This window comes from Lissotriton vulgaris, chromosome 11 (genome assembly GCF_964263255.1).
Source record: "Lissotriton vulgaris chromosome 11, aLisVul1.2, whole genome shotgun sequence".
In the NCBI taxonomy this organism is placed as follows: Eukaryota; Metazoa; Chordata; class Amphibia; order Caudata; family Salamandridae; genus Lissotriton; species Lissotriton vulgaris.
In genome coordinates this window covers 1,008,354,145-1,008,375,222 of record NC_141699.1, presented here as the reverse complement: position 1 = coordinate 1,008,375,222, position 21,078 = coordinate 1,008,354,145, and the positions used below count along the sequence as shown (strand labels likewise).

The 21,078-nt window shown below is 40.6% G+C and overlaps 1 protein-coding gene across 1 annotated transcript in view; it reads left to right on the top strand.

The window, feature by feature from the left end:
- The window catches only part of LOC147683929 (uncharacterized), an 879,194-nt gene that overhangs the window by 630,818 nt on the left and 227,298 nt on the right, over positions 1–21,078 (top strand). The window contains 3 exon segments of the mRNA XM_086942580.1: positions 6,273–6,410; positions 10,835–10,957; positions 18,130–18,252. Coding sequence (XP_086798706.1) covers positions 6,273–6,410; positions 10,835–10,957; positions 18,130–18,252 — 384 coding nt within the window.

Below are 21,078 nucleotides of genomic sequence, written 5' to 3'. Positions count from 1 at the left end.
ACCTTCCTCATGGGTAAATTCCTCATCTAAGGCCTACCCTCAGCCACCACATTGTGCCAGATGGATCTAAGACTATCGATTCTTCCCCATATCACCAATTCTCCCCGCTGAAAATATGTGGGACCTTTGTTTTTATTGACTCTAATGGTGATTGTAACCATACACCTGTATCCCCCTCTTTCCCTATGTTCTCAGCACCCTGGCTCCTCGCCATCCTTTCTGTTGATTATGTATATTTCTGCACTTTAAACTTTTGTTTGTTCAGCACTGTATACCGTTTAAAGCGCTCTGATACCCTCACGGGTCAAGTTTGCGCGATATAAAACATAAAAATAAAAATAATAAATAATAAAATAAATAAACATGGATTTTCTCACCCACACTTTCCTTTCTTTTATACCCTAATAGTTTTCCTCCGTCTATTATTCTCTAAGGGCTTTATTTAGACAATGGTGGCTGCAGGACATCCACAAAAAAGCAACGGATGCACTGCCCACCCTGTATTTATTTGAGGGTATTGGAATACTTTGACCCTACATATATGGGTACTCTAAATAGGGGAGGCATGATGGCATATCATCTTTTACTGTGTCCAAAATTTCAGCACCTGCTCAATTTTTACTCATTTTTGTTCAAGGGCTCTTGCTCACTCATCCTCTGATAAAGTTCCTAATAGTCCTAATAATGTACCTGGTACTCTTGCCCTTGTGTTCTGCATAATGTTAAATTGCACTTAATATATGTATATATATATATATATATATATAACATTTTAAGGATGTGGCTAATCAACTTCACTGTATGTCTACAGCACTCACACTTTATATGAAAAAAACAGAGAAGCAGAAATCAGAATAAATTCTTATAAATCAAAGTGATGTAATTTGGAGGAAAGAAAAAAATTGATAATGCGTCAGGATTGTATTTAAATACATGCCAAGTGGTCGGAAGTATATCTTCCATTTCCATGCTGATTGAAGGATCAGCATGATGACGTGTATTTAAAGAATGAACCTGAGCGTCTCATTTATGTGAACAAGGCAGCTGTGTATGCCGAATCGCGTTATGCCATTCTTGATGGACTAAATAAAAATACATAAAAAGAACTGATCCCCAGAAGTGTCGGTAAGTGTGTTAACGTTGCAGCAGGAACTGGTAGCATATATATATGTATGTACATATGTATGTACGTATATATTCACTGAAAAAACATAGGTTTTAGGGGTGTTAGAGTTAGTTGGACATTTCACTCGTACAAAACCATTGAAATTCCCCCGTTATAGTTAGTTGTACTAACTATAACTCGCGCGCCCACAATCCACTGCTGATGATGTCACATATTACATCATTCATGACGTTGTCAGTGACATCACTGATGACATCACTGATGACATCTCAAATGACATCACATCACTGATGACATCATCCAGTGAATGTGGTTTGGTTCGATATTTAAATAAGTATTATATATATATAGCAATCTGCCCTGAAGACTGAGTGGATGTATAAGTGTCTGAATGGAGGATTTAGTAGCAATGTGATTGACTGTCTAAGTGACGAATTTAAAGTTTCTCACTAAATATATGGGATAGTGATTAAACTGTGTGAATACCTGCATCACTCTATCTCTTGTTGTGTAAACTACTACATAAGTTGGTCACTAGCTATGTGAAAGTCCATATTTGTTATTAATTAGTTAAGTGAGTATTTGTATCAGATAGTGAATGAACGTGTGTGTGGTTGGGTGGGAGGTGTGTGACTGGCCAAAGATGTGTAAATATTTGATTTAGTAGGTATATGAGGTTAAGACTGTATGTGGAAACAATTGTTTGGGTGAGTGAATCTCTTTATGGGTGTGGTGATGAGTAAATATATTTCTCAATTACACATGTCCAATAAACTAGAAATACAAAAGGCAGTGTATGTGACAGTTGTTGTATATAAGTAAGTATACATAAGACTCAGTGATTGTATTAGTGACGTATGGATAACTGTATACTTGTAATAGTGATTTTATAACACACTAAGTATGAGTTACTATCTACATGAATAAATAAAGTGGTGTTTGTGAAAGTGTGTAGCTTAGTAAATATAAGTATGATCAATTGTTTGCATAAGTGAGTATGAATGAATGAATGAATGAATGAAATCCGACTTATAGTGCGCTACTTAGCCCAAGGGCGTCAAGGCGCCTAATCCAAAAATATCCACAAAGCAAGCTTATTGGTAAGCCTTAATGAAACACCACGTTTTTAGAGCTTTTCTTAAAAGAGACAGCGAAGGTTGCACCTTTATGTCGGAAGGGAGGGCATTCCACAGACGGGGCCACGGTGGCAAAGGCCCTACCTCCCCATCTGACTTTCTTACTACGCAGGATGCACAGATGATTCATGTTGGAGGAACGAAGGCTCCTGCTAGGAGAGTAGCAAGTTAGCAGGGAGCCTAAGGCATCTGAGGGTCCAGCCAGACGCGCTCCAAAAACCAGACACAGTAGGATGACTGCATAAGTGAATAGAATGTGTGCTGGTGTGTAATGTTGATGTAGGTGTATAAGTATATTTAATAGTGTTCTATTGATCTTTGTTAGCATGTATGAGTGAATCTATTAGTAAGTGTTTAGATGTGTGTGTAGATGAAGGAATCACTGAGTGGGTTTTTAGAAACTTGTATTGGTGTGGTTTCAAATATGGTACTTCATATTTTATAATGAGTGCTGAAAAGTTATGCTAGTGTATGATAAGATGTATCAGATTGTCACTTGGATGATGTAATCAGTGATGTCATTTCAGATGTCATCAGAGATGTCATCAGTGATGTCACTGAAAATGTCATGAATGATGTAATATGTGACACCATCAGCAGTGGATTGCGGGCGCGCGAGTTATAGTTAGTACAACTAACTATAACGGGGGAATTTCAATGGTTTTTACGAGTGAAATGTCCAACTAACTATAACACCCCTAAAACCTATGGTTTTTTCAGTGAATATATACATACATATATATATGTTAGCAGTTCCTGCTGCACGTTAACACACTTACCTATGGAAAATTGCAAGGGGAAAACGTGTTTTGGCACCCCCCTTTTTTCTCTGCCCCTGCTTGATGAATCATCGTGAAACTTTTAGGATAGGAACGGACCAGAGCTGGCTAAAAGTTTGGAAAATTTCGCGCAGATTCGTCAATCGGTGCCAACGTTATTCCAAATAGAATGTTGCAGATTTCCTATAGGATAATAGGTCCTAACTATAACTACATACTGGCGACCGCCAGTAGGTAATATATATATGTATATATACATGTATATAAATATATATATTATAGAGTGGCAGTAGCAATAGGAAATCGTTGGATTTTTGCTTGGTAATAGCTTTGACACCATTTGACGAATCTCCACGAAACTTTGCAGACCTATTCCTTTTTGTACATTGGCAGATGATGCAAAGTTTTTTGATGATTAGTGGGTGTAAAGAAAAAATGGGGGCCCAAAATTAAGTTTTTCCACCAATGCATTTTACATAGACTTTTTAGGCAGACATTTCGGTAAAAAGGCTGAATGTATTTTCATGAGATTGACCAATAATGTAAATCATGGTCTGGAAAGGATCTTTTTGTTATTTCATGAAAATTGGTTCAGGTATTTTTTAGTAATAAGCTGCAAAAACGTAGTAATATAGTGGGCCGAGGTAAACCGGGGAACAACTATTACAACACAGTCATTACAACGTACTACATTTACAACGCGGTCATTACAGCGCAACAGCCTTTACATTGCATGCCATTACAACGCAGCCATTACAACACATGTCACTACAGCGCATGCCATTACAACCCATTATAAGGTAAGTAATGGGGAATAGTAATTTTTAACCCTACACAATCCAACACTTACCCTACTGTTGCCTTCACTGGAGTGGGAATAGTAATTTTTGCCCCTACACTATCCAACACTTACCCTACTGTTGCACTCACTGGAATGGGAATCGTAATTTGTACTCCTACACTATCCAACACTTACCCTACTGTTGCCCTAAAGGTATTATGCGTTGTAATGGAATGCGTTGTAAATGTAGGTTCTAAAAATGCGTTGTGATGGCATGTGTTGTAAAATCATGCGTTGTAATTGATGTTGGAATGTAAAAACTGCATTGTAAAGGCATAGGTTGAAGATATTCGCGCTGTAATGTGTCCTAGTCTGGTACACCGTAGTACTTTTGTGGTATTCAACAATACAAAGCAATGACAAAACATTCTATTATTGGCTAAAGCCCTCACAAAATAAAAAGGTAGCCATGTCGTGTAGACTACACTTTAGGTGTGTTGTGGCTTTGGAAATTAGATACAGGTAATTAGTATGTTTTAATGATATGATATGGTAAGACATGAGGCTGTTTAGCATAGCATGTACAGGCAGGAAAAACTATAAAAGTATTGTGGTACTCCCTCTGCACTCGAAGCCACTGCACTCTAGGATACTGCACTCTATGCCGTGCACTTTATGCCGTGCACTCTATGTCACTGCACTCTATGCCACTGCACTCTAAGCCATTCCACTATACTGTAGGCCACTGTGCTCTATGCCATTGCACTGTACAACACTCTACTGTATGCCACGCCACTTCTCTTCAGAGGCTTTGGAAATTGAAGGCGCATAGGACACCGCCCTCATCATTTAAATGTTCCAATGCAAGCCCTGAATGGGGCGCTCTGCCATGACTAGCAGAGCATTATGGGCCTTGTAGGGTCCTTTATCTCCCAATGGAGCGCGCAATGTTGCTGCTGTAGCATTGAATGCCCCCAGATGGGCCTCAGTGTACCGGTGGACATGCTAAACCCATTGCTGCCCCACAAAATCAGCCTGCTCAATAAAAGACCACGTAGCCCCAACATCCTGGGGTGGTGCTCCTTCGCTGCAGGGTGTGCTGCATATTTATCCAAGCTCCAAGTACCCAACATACAAGGAGCACTCGAGCGGCAACATGCTCCTAAAGAGCCGTTATGGCAGGGGTCTCCAAACCGGTCCTGGAGGGCCGGATCCATGCCAGATTTTTAAAATAACTACATGTATCTGAATGGGGATATCCCAGAAAACAGGCATGGATCCGGCCCTCCAGGACCGGTTTGGAGACCCCTGCGTTATGGTATACAGTCCACCAGTACAATGGTAGCTTTAAGCAGTTCAATGTGCCATGGATGCCTGATGCGTTTCAAAGTGTCCCGACTTCTCTTCAGAGGCTTTGGCAATTGAAGGTGCATAGGACACCGCCCTCATCATTTAAATGCTCCAATGCATGCCCTAAATGGGACCCTCTGCCGCAACTATATAAATATATCAATAAATATATATCAGTAGGTGTCTAAGAGGCATCATCATTACGTTTACTTCACAAATCGTGTGTAGGATGAATTCTATGGTCTTCACAGCAGGAGCAGATGATGGAAATTCTGCATTTTCTGGACTACTTGCACTGCTTTAAAGGTTTTTTTATTACGTCTTTGAATCATCAGGATTACCTACTCTATCTTACATGTCCAACATAGAAAATATAGTTCTGTAAATAGAACACAATAGCATTTTGCAGTATTTAAAATGTGGTGTGCATACAATATATTTGGCAATCTTAACGCTTTGAACCACGACTCAATATTACCCACCTCATGTTCTTCGTTATATATACTTTGGAAGTTTAAAGATCGGGGTGTGCTCCGGCAGGGTTCATTCATTCCAGTGGTAACAGGTGCACACAGATTTCAGGCCAGAGTGCCTAACTCATTGAGGTAGGTTAATCTTTTTTTTTCAATAAATTGTATATTATTTTTTTTTATTATTTTTTCTAAAGGTATATTATGTACTTTCAGATATCAATGCTTTTCTTTTATGCAGGTATATAAATACTACATTTCATCCTCAACTAATTTTGTTTGCAGGGCTTCTTCTGCAACAGTATTAAAGCCTGTAATTGTGGGAAAAAAGCGCCAACATTCAAGCCAACTCATTTGAAAGTTCCTAAGACCACTGCTAGGAGAGGGTCACTGCATTACGAATTTAAAATGAATATATATTAATGTATTTCGTCCATTACAAAGTGCATAGTGCAGGTGCAAATTCGGTGAAAAAAATGTGTGTGGCCGTTTCACCGGGTAAGTCAAAGAGGGCATAAAAATGCCATTTAGTAGGAGTCATCATTGCATCTTTAGCTCTGCTCGAATTTTTACGGAGTTTTTAGCATATATCGTTTCACGCTACTGCGCCTATTTGTTACTTTTCATCAGGTATTGAAATGGAAATAGTTAATAGCTGCGAAAAGGAAAATGGCGGCTGCCATCACCACTGTGAGCACAAGACCAATGGACCACTCTGCTCTTGCAACGATGGGTATTCCCTTCACACAGATGGGAAAACATGTGAAGGTAAAATATTTCATTTCAAAAAGCACATAACTGCACTTCCCAAAATGTGGAATAGCTCTACACAGTTTATTTTAAAGTTAGAATGTTATGCCATATATATTTGTTATGATTAGGATAGTTACCATATCTCAACCACTTTACTTGAATTTATTTGCATATATTTTTCTTTTTTTCACTTAATATTTAGTTTGCTGGTTGCCGTTTTAGCTGAAACAAGACCAATTCCTTTAAGAAATCTAGGGGCATATTTACTAGAAACTGGTAGAGCACAGTGTTATGCCAAAATTGGTAAAACCGTGCTGTCAGTTTCAAAACGCAGGGATGCGCCGTATTTACAAGAATGCGGCGCACTCGTGCAGTTTGCGCAGTGCTGGTGCTAAAGAAGCTGCCTAGCACCAGCGCCGAGACCCTTGCACCATGTTGCAAGGGTGCCTGAGTTGCAGGGGTGATTATTTATGTGCAGGAAGGGACACCTTCCTGCACATAAACAATCTTTACAGGCGATTTGCTGTTTCTATGTCACACATGGAAAGAACAAAATACGAGGAGAAATGAAACAATTCTCCTCATATTGCCTGCTTAACACCAGGTATTCCCTGGTGATATTGTTTGTGCTGTCCCTTGTAAATACGGGGCAGCGGCAAAAAGTAATGGGTGTTGCAGTGGCACGCCCACTGCGACACTCATTGCAAGCCCCTTTCACGCTATGTGCTGCGTGAATAGGGGCCTTATCTACAAGGCAGCGTTAAGTTAAGTGTAGACAAGACTACGGACTCAACTCCACGAGTACGTCTTTAATAGTGATGTTCTAGTGGCGTTAACTCCTTGTAAATATGCCCTCTAGTGACTTGTGCACAACCTACTGGCAGTTACCATAGCAGCCTATTAAATCGGACACTGTTTAGATGCTTCTACTGCCATTCCCTGATCAAGCACATCTAAGCTCGTCTTACAGACACAGGAGAAGCATATATCTTCCACTTCCACTTAATTTCTTAAGTCAAATAATACATTGAATTAAAGATGGTAACAGTGAGTAACTCAAAAGTTCTGAGTAATATCAAATGGAGCACAAGGGGGAAGCTCTGAGATGCCAGACAGAACCCTATGTTGAAAGAAATCCCCTTTAGTCACAGTTACCCTTCTAAAATTGTGTATTATATAATGGCCCCACTTCCATGTTCCCTTTCTCACATCAGCAGGTGGAAGGTCTGAGAGTCATGGGGGATCCATTCAAAACAAGACTTCACTTCATCCCCCTGTCTCGTCTTTCATCCTGGCACTCATCCCATCACCTTCATATTATGCCTCATCCATCCAAATATTCAAAAACGCAGCTCAGCCCACCTTTATTAAGCCTATGAGCTAGAGCTTATGTGATTCAAAGCAGGGTATGTTGTTTACCATCCAGTGCAAAAGGTGTTTTGAACCTGAATATCTCCTTTTCATAGTGTAAAAACACTTTCCATCAAGTGGACATTAAAGGGGTGGATCAGTGAAAACACCCATATGTTTTGACGCAAAGGTCTCTTTACTTAGAAAACTATACCAAGCTTTACATCAAAACCAATTTACAGATCTGCCAAACTTTCATGCAACACAAAGCAGTGAGGGCAACTTGTTGCACTGTGTTGCGTGAAAGATGTGGTATGCTTCTGCTCTCTCCTTGGTCTTGTGCACTTGTGGCAGCCTAGCGCCTTGGCAGGTACCCTAGCGTGATGACGCAAGGCTGCCTGTGTTGTGGTCAGAATTTTTTGTGTGCAGGAAGGAATACCTTCCTGTACACAATCTATTCTTAGAGGCGTACCTTCCTTTGTGTGTGTGCTGTAGAATGCTACACACATGCAAATAGGAAGTAACAAGGAGAAATAATGATATGCCACCCTCGGGTAGATGCACAGTTTTGGCACAAACCCACGTTTACAGACTTCAGACGACCTGGTTGTGCATCAAAATACATAGGGGATTCATTGGAATGCCCATGCCCCACCCATGCAATGCCTCTCCAACACAAAGTAACACAAGGCAATTCAGCCTTGGGTTACTTTTTTTTTTTCCTCAGCTATGCATGTGGCTTTGTAAATTCAAAAATACATCTTGCGTTGGGGGAGCTCCCAAAAAATAACTCACCCAAGATTCAAAATGTTGGTGAATCTGGGTCTACAAGAAGACACAAATATGAGGAAATATGTGCAACTCTCAAAAAGAGACCCATTGCATGTGTGCTGCAGTGCACAGCACTTATCCAGTGCATGAGAACCTTCTGAGTTTGTTTATGCATAGGGATTTTTACTGAAAGGGTATGCCTCCAGTCTAGACAGCACACACTCACCTCTGTACTATGGTGCAAGGCTGTGAATCTCACAGGGCAGCCTTGCTTGATTTCCAGTGTAGGGGGTGGCATCATCAGCAGACCAGTCTTAGTAGAACTTGCACAATGCAGCACATCAGATCTGGATGTAACACTGCTTTGCTTAAAACATTTATAAATGTGAGCCCTGGTGTAGAGATACCTGCACTCGCACGCCCACTTCCCCACCTAAATAAAAAATGATTTCCTGCCATCCCATTCACTTAGCTCTCTCTCTAAAGAAGCCCTCTGCCTTCCACCTTCTTCAAATATAACAAACGTCTGTTCACCTGCAACCCGCCCCACCACATTTTGGGGCATATTATCAAGGGGGTTTGTCTCCGCTTTTTTGGCTTTAAAAAGCCAAGAAAGCGGAGATAAAATTATCTCCCTATTACCTAGCTGTCGCTAACACCAGTTAGCGACAGCTAGTAGGAGATAGCGACCATCTTGGGCCCCACTTTGCATGTCAGTGATATTTATCACTAATGACATGCAAAGTGGGCGTGCCAAGATGTTAGCGACTGGAAACAGTCGCTAACATCGCTATCTCCTATTACCAACTTTTGGAGATATTCGTGCTAAGCGTGAATATCTCCAAAAGCTAACACCTGCCCCTGAGCAGTTCTTAGCCATGTTATCCAATGGTAGGTGGATAACATTGCTAAGAGCATTAGCTCGGTAATGCATGAATATCGCTGACTTTTCAGCGATATTCATGCATTTCCGCCGATTTTTATCGCTTAGGAGATAAACCTTGATAATAGCAAGGTTCCTAAGCGATAAAAATCGCCGCAGCTCGGTGATAAAAATATCCCCGCTAAACCAACATAGCGATAATTATTGCTAGTTGTTGGTAATATGCCCCTCTGTTCCTTCCCTCCAAATCCTCCCAACCCAAGCAGCGCTCTCTGCTGACCATGGGGGCAGGTAGCTTGCACTGCTCTGACAGGCACTCTGAGAGCTCTGTCAGCACAGCTTTCCATTCCCTGTCAGCACTGGTCACAATAGATGCATGACTGACAAGGAATGTTTTATCTGGCATCGAAAGAGTGTTGTTGGAGTTCACCCAACTTTCTATTGTCTGTTGAGATGTCTTGTAGTGAAGAATCCATTCATCAGCATACAAAAGAGGGGTCGAGAAGCAGTCAAATCACCATTCATTCATTTGGGTTCTATATTCAGCCGAGTCTGAGCATCATCATGATGTGCACCACAACATGCAGAGGATCTTATAGAAGTACTTCATGAACATTTATGTTGTGAAGAAATGTGCATCTTCTTAGTCCTCATCAGGGGCCATATGTCTGGGCTTGGGTAATGGATCAATCAATATATTTGTCAATTTCTTTGTGTACCACAGGGCCTTGGAATGAACAATGGTAGACATTTCTATACCATGAGACTTGCAATGTGAAGAGTGTGAATGCTATAGCCCCTGAGGACAGTCTTTATGGTGACTCTTATCTATGATCAAGGAGAATATATATTGTCTGATGTTGGTTATATTATAGGGACTGGTTTGAGCCTACAGTGGCCCACTCTCACGGATTTATTTTATAGAGCACCTGGCCCAAAGGCATTAGACTGATTTACAACAGAGCCAGACTATGTTAGACTTTTTCTGGGAGGATGAGGATTCGCCCAGTATCATAGGATGTTGAGTCAAGGCTGAGATTTGAACCTGGTCCAGGTGCTAACTTGGTGACATAAGATGTAATTATTTGGTCTAGGGCCTAAACAGGAGCTTACATTATTCTGCTGCTGCTAGTCATCTGGATTTTACATAGGCAAAACAGAAAGTTTGAGTAGTGTTCTGATCCAAGTAAAAGTTGTATGTTGTTGTAAAAAGCCTGATTCTCATACCGACCAGAACTGTGCTGCCCCTTTACTTGATTGCATCGAGAAAGCACATCAAAATCTTGTGAACTTATCCTTTGACTTAATGCCGCTGAGGAATGCCTAGCTTACCAGGAACTGTATCTTCTCCAAAAGAATGGTAAATCAAAGAGAAAAAAAAGTACAGCAAAATTAAAAGAGTTTATTTTTAATAATATAATGCTTTTTCCACCAGATATTGGCGAGTGCGAAACAGGGGAGGCCTGCTGTTCCCAGTTTTGCTCAAACTATGCTGGCGGCTACGATTGCAGCTGTAAGGCAGGATTCCGACTAAGCATTGATGGCTGTGGATGTGATGGTATGTTTGGACAAGTACACTGCATTTGTTATAATTATTTCAAGTCATATTCATGTTAGGTAGACAAGACATCTGGCAGAGACACTTTGAGCCCGATTCATAAAGTAATGAGGAGTGTTGGGGGCACCCTGGTGGTGGGACCTCTGCAGTGAGAAACTGCAATGCAGCTCTTCCGCCACGACTGCAGTGCCTCCCCCTCAAGGGCGGTGGCCCTTTGCGGATCAGGCCCATAGTTTTTATTTTTACATAAATCTTTTTTATTTTCATATTTTCAAAATATTTAATAGGCAATACTACAGTTGTTGGTCGCATATAAACCCCGCCATCTTCGACAGAATCCCCCCTTTCCCATTACTTTGTGTTAATTTGTTTCGGTACCGTTGCTTTTTGGTAACATCTAATCTCCCCTTTGGGCCCAGGAGTAAAGGACGGCCAGGCACCCCCTCTACTTGGACCGTTCTCCATTGCTAACCGTTCTGACCTTCCCATCTTGTGTAGTTTCTCTTTATTGTAGTAAATTCTATGTAGCACCTTATACTGTATGAGGAGTAACCTTGCCTTGATAGCTACCTCTCTGGGGAGAATTAGTGCTGCTTCCCAATCTAGGTATTCTAGAGACCCGATATCTTTTTCCCACCTTTTTCACAGTCCCCCCAGTATATCTGGCTTGTTATTGATTGTTGATGGTTTTGTATGTGAGGGAGACAGCCTTTTCTATGAGCTCTTCCTGCAGTAATATTCCCTGTAGTGGAGCATACTCTGGGATTTTCATACGCTGTATACCCCCTGCCGGCCATGGATGGCGCAGCTGTGCATATTTGATGAATTGGTATTTGTGCAGCCGCTGTCGGTAATGGGTGTACCTGCAGGGCGGCGACGTGGGTAGGGGGAGGGGCAGGGTGGCGTGTAGTAATGTATGGATTACTGAGCTTTACAGGTAAGATAACATATAAATAACTAAAACGAATTTCGTTGCACGCACTGCATCGCATTTGAGGATACAGTGCACGCAACGAAATTCGTTTTCTTTATTTATATGTTTACTTACCTGTAAACCTCTGTAATCCATACATTGCTACCCCCACCTTGCCCCTCCCCCTCCCCACGTCACCGCCCTGCAAGTACACCCATTACCGACCGCGGCTGTATTTGTGTAGGTCATATTCCCGAATAAGCATTGTCCAGGTTTTGAATCGGGGCGTATAACATTTGAGGTAGCGTGATCATTTTAAAGATGGAAGCTCTTACTAAAGAGAGGGGGAGGTCTTTCCAGCGTTGCAAGTCTAGTGTAAAGTTTCTTAGGGTCTTTCCAAGGTTTTCAAGCCTACGTTTCTCGCAGTGTGAGGTTATGAAGATTGCTAGGTATTGGGAGCCCTCCTGAATGACCCTTAAGTCGCCGGGCATCGGCTAACATGTCTGGGTGTCGTTGGGACAGTAAAATGTGGATTTGTTCCAGTAAATTTTGTACCCGGAGTCACTACCATACCACTACCAATAGAGTAGGGATTACTGTATCAGAGTTGGAGACATATAAAAGTATGTTGTCTTTGTCGGTGGGAACCATTTGGAAGCCCCAGATTTCTGGGTGATCTCGATTTTTACAGGTTAGGGATTCGAGGGTTAACGCAAAGTCAAGTGGTGAGATGGGGCATCCCTGTCTCGTCCCCCGTCCTGATTGTATTCCATTTACTCGCACCGTGGCTATGAGTCAGTTGTAAAGGAGTGCCACCCAACTACTGAATTTGGGCCCTATCCCAAATGTAGTCAGAGTACATTCTAGAAAAGGCCAGTGTACCACTTAATATGCTTTTTCTGCATCTAGCGATAGGAAGGGGGCCCAAAGTTAAGAGAGTTGCTTTATCATTTAGCCAACTTAAAAAATATCCATTTCCAAAAATGCCAGTCCAACGATGCCTTATGCAACACTAATAGCAGAAAATAATCAGGCTCAAATTTTTACCTTGGATGCAAGTCAGTGTAAAAATCGCCAAGTAACATGAGCCGGAGCCGACATCATGGAAGTTCATTGGGGGCACCACAGAAATTTATGACCACTTTTTGCCAGAGGTGCTATAGCCACCACTTATGTTGAATTGATTGCACAAGTGTACATTTTGAACCTACATGATCTGAAAAGGACGCTCCTTCATGTATATGAGCCCGTGGCCTCATTTGTCTATCAGCAAAATCCCTTATTCAACCACTCATCTATCTATGAAGCGACATCATCTTATATTGGACTCAGGTGTAAACTCAGATGTTGACTCATACTCAAACAAGCTTGCCAATCAAGAAGAATCATTTTCATTTATAAAATAGGCAGAACGATAGGCTTTGCCAAAACTTTTTTTTGATGAGCAATTGAGTTGCATAATTTACCTCCTCAGCATCATGTTTTTGTCTGGGACAAACGGTGCATCGAATTATGTTCCTTCTTTTCCAAAGGGGTCTATTTAATTCAATAGAGCATTTATTTTGAAATAATATCAGTACATTTCAATGTAGACTTTAATAATATCTATATATATGCCTATTTTTTACTGCCAATTCCTTACCAGTTAGCTATGTTAAAAAGAAATGTTCAAGCCAAAGCAGTTCTATGCATGGAAGCATAAGATCAAGGAGACAACAAATGGAAGATGCATAGACAAAAAGCATTAGCAAAGCCATCAGGCGTGTCTTGCGTACTAGTACTAGCCTTTTGGTGTTGCCACTGCTTGTTATGTCAGGATTTTTGCAACATTTTATTTTTAGAGAAGCTGCTAGGACATTGTCAATCTAAGCAAAGACACACTGGCTAAAACCAAAAGCACATGTCACATTGTAGTGCTTAAAGATGCAAGGAATTACTTTGTGGAAGTGCTCCTTGTGAAGGGGTAAAATGCCATTATTCACAGCAAAGTTAGTGGCATGACTCACTGCCCCTTGTTGTATGCTCTAGTGGGAAGAACAAAAATGTGAATGACATAATAGCAGACCAGTGGACCAAGAGGGCTGTCTGAAACCCATAGAAGCAAGTATGGCATACATATAATTCAGTAAAATTAAAAGGTCTTGGCTAACACCAGGCTTGAAAATATGTGCTTGAATATTTACTCTTTTCTGGGTGAATCTCTTGTTTATGTGCAGCCCTTTAAAACTATATTACGACATAGTGACTAAAACATATGTCTACTTGTTAAGAAAAAACAATGCCATTACCCGTCTTTTGCTAATTTGCTGCAGACTGCTCCATTCAAATACTGTAAATTTCACAGCTCATTCTCCAGCACTCAGGTGCCTAATAGTGCCTCACCTTTCTTCGCTCATTAATACAGAATGTTAGCTTGCTAGAGACCATATTAATGTATATGGGGCCTCATTTATGAGGCTGTTAGTCACTTTGATGCCGCCGGTGCGTCACTTTTTGTGACGCACCAGTGGCGTAAAAAATGCGCCTTGTTGCGCCATATTTACAAAGTGACGCATCTAGGTATATGCGTCACTTTGTAAACCTCTGCGCCACATTATACCCGCACCAGGTATAATGTATGCAACCGGGGCGTATTGACGCAAGGAAGGGTCGTAGAAGTGACGCAGTGAAATCTATAAGATTTCACTGCGTCACTTTTAGGACGCTGTTGCGTCGAAATCTTGCGCCTGCCTCACAGCAGGCGTAAGACTGATGCAGGCCCTTTCACATGGGGCTTGCCCCATGTGAAAGGACGCATTGCTGGAGTTGCGTCACTTTTGTGACACACTCCAGCAATGCGTCACTTTTGCGCTTACAGATACGTCAGAAATACTGACGTATCTGTAACTCCTTGCGACATGATGCTTCATACATTAAATATGACGCATCAGGAATGTCGCAAGGAGTGCACACTGAGAAGTGACACATCGCTGCTTTCACGCAGCGATGCGTCATTTCTCATAAATGAGGCCCATGGATTTTTGGTGTGGTGGGTAGTCTACTGTCAGTCGCGCCGGCATCTAGGAACAAATAGCAATTGGTGACAACATTTCCATCTGTGATTTTTTGCCCCTAGGACCAATTTACGAACCTAATATACCATTACATCTGTCAGACCCTTCTGGGCACAGGGATGTATAGTTTTCTTTTGAGTGTACAAAAACAAGCGCTACCCAGAGGCAACAGCTCAGCTGCAGCTTATAATGATTTTAATATTTTCATTGTATAGAAACAATGCAGCAATTCATATGGTAAACTTTAATGTACGAAAATGACACAAAGGAAATCCATGAGTTTAGGAATAGTGGTTATTTGTACAACTCTAATTTTGATGTTACCAATACCATCATGTGATCCAGAGGGCATTTTGCAAAATGTGTTCTTTTTTGCAGACTTGCTTCCAGTTGGAAGCCAAAATTTGAGAAAAATTTCATTTATAACAACAAATGTTAAGCCATTCTGTTTTCTCACACTAAAAATGGTACCACAATTGTCTGTTGGGCTTCTAGCCAGTGGTAGGAAAGGCCCCAAAACTCAAAGAGGAGACATCAAATGTTTGCCATGAAAAATGACCCACCTTGGCAATGTGCGTAGCTGAAGTTTTTGGGCCTGGGCTCAGCTGCTACCCAGGGAAACCTACCAAACCCAGGGGAGGCTAGGGTGGTGTGACTTGAAATAAAATGAAAGAAAAATGTATATAGGGCAACTACTACCCAAGCATGTCTAGGTGCTTGCTCAAGGAGAGAACCGCAGAAGTGAACCCAAGATTTTTTAATGCTTTCCTAAAAGTCAGCAATTGGGTTTCCCCACTACCGTTTCTAGTGCCAAATTGCCCTGTAAACCTTATCTTCTGCCTAAAGTCTCACATTTTTGTCATGTATTTTTGAGGGAATGTCCCAGACTCTGTGAGGATTCACAAAACACCTATCAGCCAGCATTCTGACACTTCTACTAATAACAACGTGTGCGGCTGGGCCTATGCCAAGGGACTAAGGAGGAGTAAAGCTGGAAAGGTGACAGTATCCCCTTTCCAGTGCCCTCTCTCTTTTTATTGGTGCAAGAACTAGAATGATTTTCTCAGGTAAAACAGGGGATGAGACTTTGAAGTTCCCCGCATTCCAGAGGTAATGTGGAGAATTTGAACATCACAGTCTCCACATTTTATAGGTTATATCATGACTGGATACAATAATATCCATACTGGCTGATTACAATGCAATTAAGATTGATCATATATATTGTTTTATCTGTGATTGCCAATTCAGTTCCATAAAATTATGGAGGACAAATTTATCAATTTTACATTTGCCTACACCTTTGAACTGTACAAACATCTCAAGTTTCCTCCACACAAAGGAGGCTCTGGAGAAGTTAATAACTTGTGTTACCATGAATGCTACGCAGTACATCCCAGCGGGTCCTTGTATTGATCTGCCTGTGTTTTTTATATTGCATAAAGCACGGTTAAAGATATTCCCTTGTTTCTACAGGGGGACCTCTATTTGAAATGAGGGAAAGTCCACTTTATATTGTGAGGGGAGTACATTTCTGTGCACTCAAAATATATTAGAGAAAGGACTACACAAATGTTTTCAGTTATTTCTGGAATATCAAATCGACCTCAGAGAGTAGATATGTTTGTTTATTCTCCTGGTGCTCCTTGGGAATTTTCTTCAATCCAGCCCAGGATGTTCTGAAAGGAATGCTCCTTTCATTTCATTTCATTTAATAATCTTTATTCAGTTTGAAAAAACCATAAAATACTCGGATTGATACAATTCATAAATACACAATTGTTAAAATCAAATATTAAAAGTGCCCACATCTCTCCAGTAACAATCAAGTTTTCAAAGATTATCTTAAAATAAATCACAGATACAGTGATTGTAAATATATAACATAAATTTTAATTCTGGTGCTGTTATATAACGTTCAATCATAGAGGAAATGTTAGTTTGCGGCGAAGGTTAAAAAAGTACAAGTGCAATAGAGTGCTTATACATACTATTGCAATGTACAATATTAAAACATTTAAAATATAATCAAACATCTGATAGCTAGAATTACATGCCTTTTCCCTTACATATGAAGTTAGCAGCACATAAATATCTACTTACACTGTTTCTTTCATTTTGGAGATTGAAGTATTTAGGGGCCAAAAATTTGATTGGGGGAGGTAAACCATGCACTTATCTCATATCTTGACCCTGCTGGGCATTATATGACAAAGACGTCATAGGTTTGCTTTAAGTAGAGCTCCGTTGTCTGAGGCACAATCCTCAGCACTTTGAGCTGCCCATCAACTTGTGTTAGTTCCCTGTCATCTTTGAATCAGCAATTACACTTTCTAGGTCAATAAATATGAATTCTGTTAGGTTGAGAAAATAGATTTTATTTAAATCATCTGGTGAACCATACAAGGAAATCAGATGTCCTGTAACTGTACGATAGTAAACCAGAACAGTAATCCAAGTTTTTGGGTTAAGTAATATGCCCTATATCACCCACATTGAATTACCACAAGTTAAAGGCAGGTAACTGAGACTGAACACTGTCATTCAAGTACATCTTTTTATTTTAGGGGCACATCATACCTGTTGTATTCCTTAGCTGTTCGGAATACTCCCCAAGATACCATAATTTGAAGCATATCATGTTGTGCCTTATACAAATGCTATCACTTGGATTAGTTTCTTCTTCCTTGCAGTCTCTTCTTCTGTTTTATTCCATTGTTTGAGAACTTCTCTTTATCTCCTGCCAATGCTGAATCATGAACTGTGACTGGTTTCTCAGTCTTTACATCTATTTATGAGACAAAGGATGCCATGGGTGGAACTCTGGGGAATATGAATAATTACCAGGAGAGACAGACCGAAAATTACCAATTCCCCTAGTAATGTCTAGTTGGACCCTCAAGACCCAACCCAGAGTCTCCCATTGAACCCCACCTCTTCCACCCCTCACTCCACAATCAGCAATATAGCCGGTGTCTCAAGGGAGCAGACTTAATAGAAGTATTTCCTTGGAAGTCATAATGAGGCCAATGTGTATTATACGAAGAAGATAACATAGTATAGCATTGCCAAACTACTGATAGCTCTGCATTTTTGGTGATTAAGAAAAGGGGGCATTGGTGCATTAACACTGAGAGTGATACCATCAACATAGTGCATTTATGAATACATGAGTGAATATAATTATTGTTTTTTCTTTTTTCAAGATGTTGACGAGTGTCTCAGGGACAATGGTGATTGTGACCACCACTGTGTGAATTCTCTTGGTTCCTATGAATGCACGTGTGAGGGAGGATACAAGCTGGACTTTGATAGAAGAACTTGTTCAGGTAAGCGATTGAGAGGCACAATAAAATGACAGGCTCAACATTCCACCTCATTATACCATACACAGCAAATGACAGCAGATGCAGGCTGCTGTTTTCTTTATGTTGGCGTAATCCCTTCTCTGCGTTGACACTATAGATCACACAAGTATAAATCTCAAAATCTTTTTTGCAATTACCTTATTGTCAGTACCCATGTCTTTTTCAGTCACTGATCAAGTCGGTTACCTCTTTAACTTCATCGCTTCTGCTTATTGGCTTCCATTGACTTACCACCTTTTCAATTAAGAACTTCTTTTTCATACATTTGAGTCGACCACTGACAAGTATTATCTCATGATATATTGTACTAGACCCACACCATGACTGCGAAATATGTGATGCCTCTCCTGTTTAGCCACCATTGGGAAATAAGATGTTTTTGAACTGTCTAGTCTTTCTTTAAGCTCCTCAGGCTGAGCAACTTGATTCTATGCACCTCTATATAGAATTTCTGTTGCTGGGGTCTACTGGATTTATGTGTTAGGAAAATGGAGAATGCACTTCTTGTTAACTGCATTCCCTACTGAACTAGGGCTGCATCACTACAGATGATAATTGGAGCTACATATTTCTGATTGGAAGACAAGGGTTTCCTCTGCAGAGACAATACTTTACAATATTGCTTTGCCTACTTTACTGAATATAAACATTTTGCTAGAACTAAGGTCTATATGATCCCTACTGTGCCACGGCTGCTCGCAACAGTCCCACATCCTGCCAGTGATGCTCAAGGCACTGCTGGCCACCACGGCCCAGAAAATATCTTGAGCTAGGCTCTGCAAAATCTTGAGTAGGCTCATAATGATAGGGTGGAATAAGGCTTGAGTGTGTAGCCCAAAAAGGATGGACCAAAATGAAGACTAAGTGAGCGCCAATGTATGAGATTAAATGTTTCAGGGCAGATCCTGGGTCATCTTAGAAAATCCCCATGGAATTTCTCTTCTGTGCATTTGTTGTTCTGATGCTGTGGACACAACACTGTATGAGAGAAGCTCCTAATAATTTACACAGTGGTGAAATTACACGACACCCACACTGTTTTATCCTCATTAACTTATTCCACAGATTGGTTTCTTTGTTCCAGTTGAATCAAATACCAGAATGCAATGTACATTTCCAGATTCCAGGTCAATGTGTAAATCCTCTTCTTTTTTCCACTCAGCCTGGATATCAATCATGTTAGCAATGTTTACAATCACAGTGCCACCAATAACCTAGGATACCATTCCTTGTGTCTTCATGATAAATGAAGAGTCTTAATACTATTGCGTATGAGGCCCTCAGCTTTATAAAACCACCAAATAATGGCATTCTAATGGAACTGAATTGACCCTTCCATCAAGCCATCCATAGCGTGCTTGCTTGGAATCCCGCTCATAGTTTTCCCATCAGCTTACCTCACATCAGTTACATCTACTAACTTGATCAAGTGTTTTATTCCTTTTTGTTTTTTAGAAATTGAGTTGTATTTACCAGGCTTTGTAAAAAAATTGCTTTAATTTTGACCTCAACATAAAAAAAATCTGAGTTATTATGAAAAACATAATTCTGATAGAAAATGATTTTGTATGTTAATGAAGTTCTAACATTTCAAGAGTTGCAGTGCACACCGTTTTAAACATCTTCCTTCGTTTTGCCATTTGCATTCAATTGTCTTCCTTTCGCGTGCAGCCTGGATAGCGCGATTGCCCTGTTATCACGGGGTTAACAGTGCTTCTATGGGGATGGAGAGGAGTTGCACACGAATGGAAGACAATTGAATGTAAATGGCAAAACGAAGGAAGATGTTTAAAACGGTGTGCACTGCAACTCTTGAAATGTTGTATTAATTTGCCCTACTGCAAGTTGCACCCATGGAGAAATAAACTGCAAACAAACCACAAAGGACGTGATTACACTTGTGTGAGATTTATAACTACAGGGTGGCCGGGGTATAGTTGAATCACTCGAGGCAGAAAAAGATAGGGGAAAATACTGGATGACACTTTCGTGACACAACATAGAGGTGTATTGTGGGTTACGTAGTCAGAATCAATAAGACTGTTGTAGGGTGGTTGTGATAGGTGTAATTTAAAACTTGAGGGAGTGTCTAAGTTGCGTGGGTTAATTTAGAGGCAGTTTGCTTTGCCTCGCAAAGTGAACCATTTTGAACAGACAGATATGAACACAGGATGCAAAGGTATGTGCTAATTGAGTTATGCTTTGAGGGTTTAAGATCGGGCAAAAGATTAGAAAAATTTAGGGCGGGAGAATGGGTGATTTACTGAAGGATTTGTAGTGAATGTAAGGGTTAACATCTTAATATGAAGCGCAGGAGGTTAAAATGATGGTTCTTTTAAGCGAGATAGCGGTAGTATAGCGTACCGCGTTTAGAGGGAAAGTGCTGAACAAGGATGATTCTGAGAAGATTGTATTGCAGTTTGTGTGAAATAATATGTAATGTCGAATATAGCGGTTTGAGGCCACTTTTTAATGGCGATGTTTTTTCATTTGTAGTAAGGCCCTGAGGAAGGGCTAATGATTAAAGCCCGAAATGCATTGGGTAACAGCAATTTCGCAACTGAGGATGTTTTATGTTCGATGGCGTGTCCAGACAAAGGCTCGATGGGCATATCTGGGCATGAGAAACTGTTGAAATATACATGCCGCACAAGTGATTTGAACTACAAAAATAAATAAGATTACAATAAATCCCTGGATTATAAGGAACAACTATTGTTGAAACTCGACAACTGTTGATAACATTCGATGATGATCGCAAATAATGCTGTGCACCTGGATATGGAG